We start from the raw sequence: 12,221 nt of genomic DNA on the forward strand, positions 1-12,221 counted from the left end.
CTTGATCTGATTTATGTGATCAAATCTTCTCGATTATTTAAACTTTGGAGTTTGTTCAACTTTTAACAAATAACTACTAACTTAGTAATAAATACTGATATCGTTCCCATAAAGTGACCGTGAAATGATTGAAAATCATAATATTCTATTAAATGCATCTACACAAATGACTTATGATTCCATATTCTGTTTCTTTTTTGTAAATATCTGCTCCGAGAGATAGAAAATGCAGTTACTCCATGATAAGAGTGACAGCGTAGTCACTCCCAATTTTGATTAGATTGTGTAAATAGATAAATATAAACTAGTTCTGAAAAAAAATCAATTATCTGCTAGTGATAAAAACATTAATATAGAATTTTTGAGGAGAACGCAATTTTCAATATAATAAATACTGTAATTGAAATTCTAACCAACAAAAATCAAATTCAACAATCAACTTATATAGGAATGTGAAATAAATATTTACAATGTCGAAAAATAAATTAAACTTAACACTACCTCCTGGTGCTATAGACCAAACACCAACAGTAACACCGACATCTTCATTTCAGGAAACGCCCGTGTAAGTGTCGGCTTTCCATCTCAATTCTATTTCCAACATAATTATTTGTAGATTATATATTATGTAGTCCTCGTTAACGGCTGCCCAGATTTAATATGACGTTAATTTCAGAGCAAATAATTTGGTCCGAGGAAATAGCATTGAAAACTTGACTGCTCGTTTAGAAGAATTAGATTCAACACTTGAGATGGATGATACTCAACGTAAAAGAATAGAGGTGTTCCTATGCCAAAAAGAAAAAATTGGTGGTGAATTTTCAGATGATGATTTTGAAAAACTAGGGGAGCTTGGATCGGGAAATGGTGGGGTAGTTACTAAAGTTCGCCACAAAGGTAGTGGGTTGATAATGGCAAGAAAATTGATACATTTAGAAGTGAAACCAGCTATTAAAAAGCAAATAATCCGTGAATTGAGAGTATTACACAAATGCAATTTTGCACATATCGTTGGTTTTTATGGAGCATTCTATAGTGATGGAGAAATAAGTATTTGTATGGAATACATGGATGCAGGATCATTAGACTTGATTTTAAAGAAAGCTAGTAGAATTCCAGAGAATATATTGGGTATGAAAATTTATTATAAAGTAAATGTATAAATTATTTATGATAAATAGATAAGGTATTACAATACCTCTTGATTTTTCAGGTAAGATTACATTTGCAGTACTTAAGGGACTTAGTTATTTAAGGGATAAACATGCTATTATGCATAGAGACGTCAAACCCAGTAATATATTAATAAACAGTTCTGGTGAAATAAAAATCTGTGATTTTGGTGTCTCTGGCCAACTTATCGATTCAATGGCTAACTCCTTTGTTGGAACTAGAAGTTACATGTCTGTAAGATGATTATTTTTTATAATTTTCTATACATATTTAATTTGTAATTTATTCTAGCCAGAAAGACTGCAAGGAACTCATTATTCTGTACAAAGTGATATTTGGTCTCTAGGTCTATCATTAGTAGAAATGGCTATTGGAATGTACCCAATTCCTCCTCCAGATGCTAAAACATTAGCCTCAATTTTTGGACCTCACAATGATAATGAGTCACCTGATCACACCAAAGGACCTAGACCTATGGCTATATTTGAACTCTTGGATTACATCGTTAATGAACCTCCTCCTAAACTACCATCTGGAATATTTACAGATGATTTTAAAGATTTTGTCGATAGGTGTCTGAGGAAAAATCCTGATGAGAGAGCTGATCTCAAAACGTTGATGGTAAGTTGGTGAAAAATTTAAAGATTTTTCTGTATATTTAATTTTCCAGAATCACCCTTGGATCAAAAAAGCAGAATCAGAAGATGTAGATATCGCAGGATGGGTATGCAAAACTATGGAAATTCAACCTCCAACCAAATAAAAATATATATTAGATACTCATTTACAAAATATCATTTTAAAATGTATAAAATTTATCAGTCTCGTTCTAGTTGTTGAATATTGTTAAGTATCATAGATTAATAATATTCAAGTGATAAATCCAATAAGTCAGTGTATTAGAATATTATTTTTTAAAAACAAAAATATCAAAATATAAGATTTAGAATAACTTTGAGTTTTTTCGGCACTTTCCTGAATTATGTTAATGAGTTTCACCAAATTGAAAATTTTCTTGGCTACACTTCCCTGTATAATGAATCAATGAATTTACCTCTATAAAATTAACACATTTTTAATTTCAGCCAGTATTGTAGGAAATATTTAATAAAAAATGTACAAAAGGAATTTGAAATGAAACCTTGCAGTCTGATTCAATTTCTGCTCAGAATTACAATGAGTCCAAAAGATAAAAAACTCATGTTCCAATTGTGAAGCAGTTTTATTAAACTTGTTAAATGATTAATAAATTGAAATTAGACAACATGACTGCTACAGCGAAATTTTTGCAAAATGCAAACGTTAGGAAAAAATGTTCTCCCTCGAAAGGAGTGAAGGGTTCAAATTTTGATATAATATGTATACTAGGACACTTTAATTGTTGCTAAATAAGCAAAATCTGGATTCATTCATTCAGCTACTGTGGGTCTTTTTAGTCTAAAATATCTTCAGCAAACTGTAGTTGTGGTAGAATCTTGAACCAAACAGCTACATGAACTAGAAAGTAGCCAAACATTTAAAATCACTAACGTCACGCTTTCCAATACTATGGGAGATTTAGAATTACTTTTAGTGCAGCTGTTGGGCATGATCTCATGACCCTGATTGTACATATGTAAGCCAGTATTTGTACCTTCGAGAAATTGTTCCTTATTGTATTCAAACTAGTTCTATTACCCCAAACCACTGCCCCATATGTGATGATCCAGAGTAGGTTCTTTGGGTTACAACCCCAATTCCTCCACACCATCAGAGTTATCTCCTTTTAATGTTTTTTCCAGATGTTTACCAAATAATGACTTTCCCGTCTAGCTTGATAGGTTTTTTCTTCCTAGTGAAGGAAATTAGTTGGGTCTTATGCGGTTTGACATTTAGTCTCACTGATTGGCTTGTTGTGTAGTTGAGTCCTCTTTGAACTATGTCACAGATGACTGCTCTCGTCTACATAAGGGTTCGTATACTGCTAGCTCCACATAAGTGGGTATGCAATTCCCGATTGTGGTCATCCCGTTTGCAGTGATTTAAATGGTGTCTTGCCCTACTTTCATTTCTGCTGTTCTAGTAGATGGTAGTTGTGCCAATTATCTGGAGGTTGTCGTATCGCTCCTCTCGCATCTAATGCTCTTTTGGCAGCGTCGTTTGGAGTAATGACAAAGGCGCCTTCTAATTATAGTAATAGTTAAGCCGACTTTCATCTCAATTTAGTAATGAAAAAAATAGCTTTCTCATGGTCAAATGTTCATGCACAGTGCCTTCTGATATTTTTAGAGCCTCAGCTATCTTAAGCAATTTCAATTTACGATTAGATATAAATAACCAATTTGTGGACTTTTTTGATGTTTTTTAGCATTAATTGGACGACCTGAACGTTTACCATCATCGGTGTCTATGCTTTTCGATGGAGAAAAGTCCTGATAACACTTTTGAAACCATTGCTAAACTTGTTTGATATTTTTTTTCATCAAGAAGCGATGATAAATTAAGACACGAAATTGTTTTCAAAATAACGAAAGTAGCTTCACTTAAATGGCTGTCGCTTTCTTCTGATTAATTGAAAAGTCATTAAATTTGACACAGTCTTTTGAAAGTTGGTATTTCATAAACGTCATATGTATTTGACAGCGGCAGCGCCATCTGTGTGTCAGTCACACGACTTATTGGGCGATGTAATATTTTATCGTTTTTCCTCTTCTGGCATGATGCTTGTTTAATCAGCTTCTTCGTTTAATACTTTCTTCCATGTATTTAATATTCATTAGGTTTTGATCTAAGTTTATTTTCTGTATCTTTAATTACTTATATCTCATTTTTTTCTTCCCAACGCTTTTATGCTACAGAATTTTTTGTTGTTATTATCTTTATATATTGTTTGTTCAGTTTCTTCACCGAATTCTTTCCAACATTTCTGTTTCTTTTTTCTCTTATTTTATTTACTCTTTGAAATTCAAATGTTGAAAGATATTTTTATAAATGTTAAAAGTAAATGAAAAGACTCTGTGATATAAATTCAAGTATATTTTAATAAATAATCTGTAACAAAACCATATGTTTGAGTGTACAAAGAAAATATATAAAATTTAATAACAATTGTCGTACCTTCCAAATGTTCAGCCTAAACAAAACCCAGCAGTGTAGATTTACTATAGATAGGGTATCGGTTAGAAAAGTAAAATGTAGACTTTTTATTATGGGCACAATCAACTCCGACAATTACTTTTCGATCATAATTTAAATTCATGCTAATTTCGTGTTTGACAATAAAGATATTTTTGTTATAGTACTAATAGCTTGGATGCAATCTTTATGTCAAACTTGTCAATAGTTGACTGGTTTTGATGCAGTTTTCCTAATTAAAATATTATAATAATTAAAATTTCATTATTTTCAGGACACATAAAATAAATTAAACTAAATCATTATGTACATTAGGTATAGAAAAACTCCAGAACTTTAACTGGACTAGATATTTTTTATCCGAAATCTTGGAGATATTGATAGGACAATATGAACTTGCTACTTAAGCGACGTAATTGTATTGATTGGGGTTGTCTTTATCACGTTCCATATAATCTCTATCGATTAGGGACTCAATGCGTTTTTTCAAATCTGCAGGCTGGAAAATAACAAATCACATTATATTTCATATATACAGCGCTTCTCCAAAGTTCTCCCATCTTTTGAAAGTCACAATTTAAACCCATTAAATCTGGAGTTCCACAAGGGCCAATAATTTCACCGCAGACTTCCCAATCTCCAATCACATTTGCGGACGACACACTAATAACCTAAAGTAACATCCGCAAATATACAAGAACATATATTCGAAGAAGAAAAAGAATGGCTCAAAAGGTGGAGAATAAATATCAAAGAAAACAAAACGCCAAATTAAACTTAAACAAATAAACTTTGAAATGAGACAATATGAAATATTATTGTACAAGACAGTCAACATTACAATCTGGATTTACGGATCAATAGCAGTCATACAAAGGGCGCAGTCTACGATTTTGCGAGCATTATCGATTCTCCTTAGTATGTTTCAAACCAAATCATACACAAAAACCTTCCATTTACAACAGTGCAAGAAACAATACAATGAAGAAGTCAAATGCATTACCAAAGGCTGGAATCACCCGCTAAACACTTACCATTGATGGAAGGAAGAGAAGATCGAAGACTAAAGATAAATTGGTCAATAGACCTAAAATGAGCATTAGCGCGATAATTGTTTGCGGGTGACTTCACTTTAACGGTCAATGTAAATACCTATTATTGGCAATAAAAACGGCGTTTTACTTGGATTCAAGCAAGATGAACGTTGACAGAGCTCTGTATTTCTGAATCGCGTTAATTAATGGAATTTCTCGTTAGTGTGGCCCGAGAGTTACAGAAGAGAAGTCTCATCGGAACATGTACGAGTTTTTTTTTCATTGTAGCCTCCAACTCAATAAAATAACCTATAGAATTGTAAATTCTAATTGTTATTGAAAAAATATATAAAAAAAATTAGTGTTTATTTATTTTAACTACCAAAAACATCGTAAATCCAAAAAAAATTAGTATGGTCAATTTATTGAAGAAAAATAGTAAACCAAAACAATGATCAGTGCGTGATCAGCACATGAACATCCCGGGCGAAACGCGGCACGTCCAAATCAGTGACACCATAATATAGGACGAATAAAGAGCCGCGTTGGAAGGGCGAGCGCCGCATCGCTAAAGAAGCCGTTAGATCAGATGTATTACAGGGACGGCATCGTATTGCAGTGAGATTGTTAATATTTGTCTGTTGCGTAATTTTCTTAAATATGTCTGACACGGAGACAGATGATGAAGTTGTTGACATTAGCTATACTCCCCCTAAGGGGGGAAATAAAAAGTTTCATTTTAACGCTATCAAAAAACAAATGATTATGAATATTTATAAAAATAAAAGACAAGAAAATGATGAAAATATTGATACGTGTTTACATTGTATATTTTTGTAATAAGAATCATGCATAATTATTTTCATTATTAATCTGCTGTATGAAACAGCAAATTATTTCTTAGGTGCGAAGTACGGTCCTGTTACATGCTCGACTTTGGTATTTCCAATTCTGATCACGTGCACTTTACGTCAATATGTTTTAGTTTACTATTTTTCTTCGATCAATAGACTTTAGTAGAGAAACTTACAATAAGTCTTAAAAATGACGATTCAAAAGAAAATAGAAGGGTGTGGACTTTTAATAAGCACTGTATGTGATGAATCCTTACCTTTACTGGAAATTTAAGTTGTAAATACAACTCGCTGATAAGCAAATTGTGACCAAGTGTTTTCCTCATCTTCATAATACGCACAATTGCAGCGTCAATTTGATACTGTCTGTCTTGAAATACTCTCTCTTCGGTAGCTTTCTGTTCTTCAGTCTGCAACCATTAAAAATGATACCACAATTGTTAAAACAATTAAAATTTTGGAACTTCGATATCAAAACGAACGATGCGCGTCAGTGCTCAAACGTAAGCTTCAAGCATTTTTTTGGCATTATAAAAAATACTTACATCACAATTGTTTGTCAAAAAGGTTCTTTATTAAGTGTCCTTTGCAATAGATAGAGAGATTTAGAAAAATTTTGGGGTGTCGACAAAACGAAATACACAATTTTTGGTTATTTGTTTTTCAATTAAGTGAATTGTAGAAGTAATAAATATTTTTTTTTTGTTTTTCGGTTTTGTCTTCTGTTCAGAATCATGAAATATGTAGTTTAATAGTTTTTTATCCACTTAATCTTCAATTTTCGGGAGTAAAATTACGTAGCCTCTAATAATGTCATTATTGTCAACATTTTTTTGCAAAATTTCAGTTTATTTTGTAAAAAAATATTCGTAGTAAAAATCCAACACAAAGGTCATAATCCAACATGTTTAAAGCAGATAAAAACACAGAAATATTTGAATCACTAACAGATAAACACCTTAGTTTGATTAAAGGTCTGTATTTGTGATTTATAAAGTTCAAATTCACTAAACTATGAACCTTGATAATATCGCTTGAATTAAAATTAGTAAATGTACTGGTACTTACAGTTTCCTTCATTTGAATTTGATTAATTTTAATTCGGAACAACTTATTAGTAAACTCGTTATTAAATCTAAATTTATCGCAGTCGTCAATGTCTCTTCCTTTGGGAAGTTTATTGAGAACTCTAGCTTTACCACAGGCTAAGGACTGAAGGGTTCGTCGCAGTTCTCCATCTTCTATATTAGTAGCTGCTTTAATGTATTCAAAAGTAACTTCATCGTATTTATTAAACAATAAAATAACCAATGTTTGAAATAAGGAAACAACTAATTCCTTTGGTCCTGTTTTAAATGTGGCTCTCAATACACAATGGCCCAGAGTGGGTTGCCACTGGAGTTTTCTTCCACTATGCTTGCTGAGATAGAAATCCTTAAAAATATCCTGAAATCGCACCATCTGATCAGGTAGGGTGACATCCAAAGCTTGATAAGTCGGCCAATAGCCCATTGTGAGAATGCTCACTGTCATATCTATAGGTGCTAGATTTCGAGTATTAACATTTAAATGTTGTTTAAAGGCCACATTTATATCTTTACTAAGTTCCATATCTTTAAACATTCCCTCCAATTTGGAAGTGAATCCTCCACCACATTCTTGTTTCAGTTTACTAAGCATACTTTTTTCAGCATCTACACTCGCGGATTTTCCTACAAGGAGTCTTTTCGCTAAATCTTTCTTGTAAAAGGCTTCAAATACATCTTTGCCATGAATAAAGCGAAAAAGCACCATTATTTTATCAAGAAGTCTTTCTAATTCTTCTTCAGTTGCTTCTTTATTCCCAGCACGCAACTTAGAATCTACAAATTTTGCTAAAAGAAAATAATAGAAATATGTTAAAAGAGACTATAAATCTTGAAAAAAAAATGAATTTGTGCATACCAATTAATTCTGCTGGTTTGTTGGTTCTTTGATTTACAAAATGTTCAAAGGCCTCTTTGAGAGAATTTCCGAATTTCTCGTTTTTATTAAAGCATGTAATGACTATGTTATCCATAGAATCTTTAAAATCTAAAAGTTCTTGAACCATTGTTTTATCTTTCTCGGGATCAATTACAATAGTTTTCCCCCTCTTTTTAATATATCCGTTAAAAGATGTACACAACTCGACAAGTCCATTCTTAACACGGCTTAATAATTGGTATAATAAAGTCAAATCACTTGTTCTATTTTCATTTAATAATTGTTCCAGTCCTTTTTGGAGTACATTAGTAACATGTTCACTAAGTAATTGTTTTTCTACTGTATGTATTAGCTGATATTTGGTGCCGGAATCCAAATAATGTAGTACTCGCTCATTTTCTTCTTGGATTCTTTTATCTACGTGCGCTAAGTAGTCTGGAACCTCCAATTCTTGCATGAGCCTTTGTCCTTCAGCTGCATACAGACGTTCCGTAGATTGTAAAAATTTCTGTTCAAAAGCCTTATCATATATTTGTAAATCAGTCAACATCCTCAAAAGGGATTTGAGGAGAGTTCTGTCAACTTTATCACCATTTCTTTCCTTCTCTATCAACATTAATAAGCCTTCCACAACTCTAGTTTGCACTAAAGTGTTCAAAATAATATATTTACTAAATAACTCAAGTCCCATATCCCAAATAGACAAGATATTCGGATTCTGAAGAACGTACGTTCTATCCAAGTAAAGAAATATACTTCTAATCATTATCATTTGATTACAGTGGGCCAACCAAGTTTCATTCATCTTCTTTAAGAACAGAAATCTATCCATTGATTCAGCTAGGAATTGCTCTATATTATGAGATACATGATTTTCAGTTAGATTATATAACCGGGTATACAACGTCGGGGCCATTTTATGATTGCACATATTTTCTACTGCTTGGTATAATTCTTCCAGAGAATACTGATTAGGTTTGGACTGCTGGATAGCTAAGACAGCACTTTTGAGTTTTTCCCATGTCTGCTCGCGATAATCATCTGGAAGTTTTGGTTCACCTAAAAAAAAAATAACTTTCCTATGATTGTATCAAATATTGAAAATATTAGATCATATAATTACATCATATATTCAATTTACAAGTATACTTTCTTATTATGTTGGTACTATTTACAAATAATGAGTAATATTAAAATTTAAGAACCAGTCTCACTAATTAATGAATCACTTTACGAAAAGTTTTTGCTGTATTTTTTTGTTACATATCATAAGTTACTTTAATATTTGATGTTAGTTACAAAAATCATAAAGTTCATCAAAACTTTAAATGTAGTTTGGATTAATATATTCATAACATGTCCATCATAACATAATAAAAAAAATAAGATACAAATTCCTTTAACATTTTATTGACATAACAGAATAACTTACAGAGTTGTATTACAAATTTGAGCTAGCATGTATTTTTTCCTAACCACAATTTGAAGGAAAAGGATGGATGTATGGATTCGGTCAAAATAGACATAAGGGATGGGTAGACCACCAATAATCCGCACAGCTAAAATGAATAAAGACTTCAAGTACATTATTATATTTATCAAATGTCTCCATCTCTTAAATGAGCAATAAAAATATTATTTAAAGTGAAAAACCATTTTTTAATGTCTTCATCTAGTAAATTTTATCACAAGAATAGATAAAATAAACATTGTAGTTCATAAAATTACAAAAACTTGCATACACACATCATGTGGACCTACAAGCTTCTATTTTTTTATATCCAATTGCTTTAATTATCATAAATTCAGTTGGATGGTTTAGTTAGATACCTAAATCCTGTCTTCAGAAACTAAATTCGGCAAATACATTCTCAATATTTAATCTTTCATGCAGTATATACCTGACAGCCATAAGATCTAGTCTACCTAAATATCAATAAAAAATTTCAATTGAAATTCTTTATTTTTTGTGAAAGAAAAAATTATATTATCATGAAATAAGTTTCAAGAAATATTTCCTATAATGACATAAACTAAATGAAATTATAAATTTTGATTTAATTATATTCTTCATCTTGTTTATATACTATTTATTATCTTATATACTTTAATTTTATTTCAAATGCCATTTTTCATAACCATAAATAAATTACACCACAACAGAAAATATTAATAGTATATTTTTAGGAAAATATTCTCTTGGGATATTGTTCAATCTAAAAGTAATCAGTTTTTTAAAATAACTAAGGCGATTTTTATTAAAGAATGAAAAAAATCTGCATGTAATGCATTTTTGTGTAGTTATGTCAACAAGTGATAAAGTTTAAGGACAACGATCAACAAATTCTTTAGTTATATTTATAATAATGTAAAACTAGAATCACAATTTTTTCCTTTACATTATAATCATTCACTTTGGTAGTAATAGATTGTTTTTATAAAACCAACTTCAGAATATGAAATACACTTACTCTTGAGGTTCTTGATTATTAATTTCTTCGCAGTAGGCTTAATGTTAATGAGGTTCATATTTCTAATTCCATTCTGAGGAATATTAGAAAAATTTGGTCTTCGGGCACTATTAACTGTATTTTCACTCATTTTTCAGTTGCCTTCAACCTACAATCATTCAAGGGTACTTTCTGGAACTTGAAAACAATTCTCTTTCAAGATATATCCATAACATTAATCAGCTAATTAAAATCAAAAGTTTTTGGTATATTAACGACAAGTACACTATTTTTAACTCAACATGCATATGTTTTTGTAATCTACTGAGGAAAAGTACATCAAAATTTTTGGAGATGTCCAGCGACTATTATTGCCAACATTCAACTACAAACAACTCTAAGATAACCATAGATAAATTAGGTTTGTTTATTTGCACTTATGCTCCACTTTATGAAATAAATAGTGAGGTATTTTGGTTAAAAAATTTAAAAAATGAGCTAGACAATAGAAAAAAAGAAATATTTCTATATTTAATCAAGTTTGATTGTATAAGTTGATGCTTGAGATGAATAGTACCGATACCAATGAATTATTTTAGTTATTTCCAATTTTAATATAAGTCGGGTAAGGCATTTTTATTTCTTTATTAAGCTTATAATTGGATTTTGAGCTTGTTTAATAAAAAAAGTTTAGTTTAACATTTAAATGACTGAAGCTTCTGTCAAATTTTTATAGAAGCTTCAAATAACAAAACATACATACTTTTAGGGTATGTTCTGTGACTCAAATTAAATGATTAAATAATGTGTATTACCTAAATTGTTTGAATTATCATTATTTGGATTAAAAATTTAAAGAAAATATCTATTTATTATATTCCGATAAATATCTTAAGACAATTTACATCCGAAAATTAGTATTTCGAAACTTTTCATCGACTTCTTTAAAAAACGCACGCCGTAACAATATCATACATTGTTTTTGACAATATATAATTGACAGTGTCAGCAAAATTAACATTAAGCTATACTTTTTTGGTTTATACAGTAAATTAAGGATAATTAGACATTCCCTTTTAGTCATACAAATGTGGTAAGCTCCTGACACCACAGAACATACCCTGAGATGGAATGTTCTGTGTCTGACACTATCAGTGTACCATCGTATAAAGGACATTATTGACTTTCAGAGAATAAAATACTACGGCGGAAATCGCCGCAATAATGCGAATATAATTTTCATAATTAAAGAACAATCATATAAACAAAATAATACCACGAATACAGACTGATCTAAGGTATTCTGTGCTCATAACCTCATTTTGATGCAGTAGTGGTTTATTAGGGCATTAAAAAAAAATCATTTTTACCACTTTTTTAATAATATTCAAAACATGACGAGATCTCATCACCTTTTTGAAAAATTATTCTTTTATAAACACCAGCAAATGTTAAGATATATCTCTATCTACTTGGAAGTTTTAACACCCACTTAGCATAACTACAAAATTCGATGATTTCCGTTTTATTTTTTCTTTAGTGTTTGTACAAATACGTAGTAGCTTTTTATAATGGAGGGTATAAGGGTGGAGTATCTCTTTGGGGTAAAAGGTAAATAGCAGTTCAAAAAC

At 30.8% G+C, this 12,221-nt stretch overlaps 2 protein-coding genes across 2 annotated transcripts; one reads left to right on the top strand and one right to left on the bottom strand.

The window, feature by feature from the left end:
• The first annotated feature begins 53 nt into the window (after window positions 1-53).
• Window positions 54-2,125, top strand: LOC130903815 (dual specificity mitogen-activated protein kinase kinase dSOR1). Its single transcript, XM_057816155.1, has 5 exons — window positions 54-565; window positions 677-1,131; window positions 1,214-1,407; window positions 1,465-1,794; window positions 1,844-2,125. Exons 1-5 carry the CDS (start codon window positions 471-473, stop codon window positions 1,934-1,936), a joined length of 1,167 nt encoding a protein of 388 aa, XP_057672138.1. The 5' UTR covers window positions 54-470; the 3' UTR covers window positions 1,937-2,125.
• Window positions 2,126-4,170: 2,045 nt separating this feature from the next.
• Window positions 4,171-10,983, bottom strand: LOC130903781 (cullin-4B). The gene is made up of 5 exons (XM_057816110.1): window positions 10,612-10,983; window positions 8,120-9,199; window positions 7,244-8,049; window positions 6,433-6,585; window positions 4,171-4,786 (listed from the first exon to the last, which is right to left on the bottom strand). Exons 1-5 carry the CDS (start codon window positions 10,739-10,741, stop codon window positions 4,691-4,693), a joined length of 2,265 nt encoding a protein of 754 aa, XP_057672093.1. The 5' UTR covers window positions 10,742-10,983; the 3' UTR covers window positions 4,171-4,690.
• Window positions 10,984-12,221: the final 1,238 nt, after the last annotated feature.

This window comes from Diorhabda carinulata, chromosome 1 (genome assembly GCF_026250575.1).
Source record: "Diorhabda carinulata isolate Delta chromosome 1, icDioCari1.1, whole genome shotgun sequence".
NCBI classification, from domain to species: Eukaryota; Metazoa; Arthropoda; class Insecta; order Coleoptera; family Chrysomelidae; genus Diorhabda; species Diorhabda carinulata.

Excerpts from the sequence above, each read along its gene's own strand:
- LOC130903815 (XM_057816155.1), top strand. The coding sequence starts at position 471 with ATGTCGAAAAATAAATTAAACTTAACACTACCTCCTGGTGCTATAGAC. Across the intron at positions 1,132-1,213 it reads AATTCCAGAGAATATATTGG|GTAAGATTACATTTGCAGTA; the intron begins GTATGAAAATTT and ends TTGATTTTTCAG. Across the intron at positions 1,408-1,464 it reads GAACTAGAAGTTACATGTCT|CCAGAAAGACTGCAAGGAAC; the intron begins GTAAGATGATTA and ends AATTTATTCTAG.
- LOC130903781 (XM_057816110.1), bottom strand. The coding sequence starts at position 10,741 with ATGAGTGAAAATACAGTTAATAGTGCCCGAAGACCAAATTTTTCTAAT. Across the intron at positions 8,050-8,119 it reads CAAACCAGCAGAATTAATTG|CAAAATTTGTAGATTCTAAG; the intron begins GTATGCACAAAT and ends ATTTTCTTTTAG. Across the intron at positions 4,787-6,432 it reads AACTTAAATTTCCAGTAAAG|CCTGCAGATTTGAAAAAACG; the intron begins GTAAGGATTCAT and ends GTTATTTTCCAG.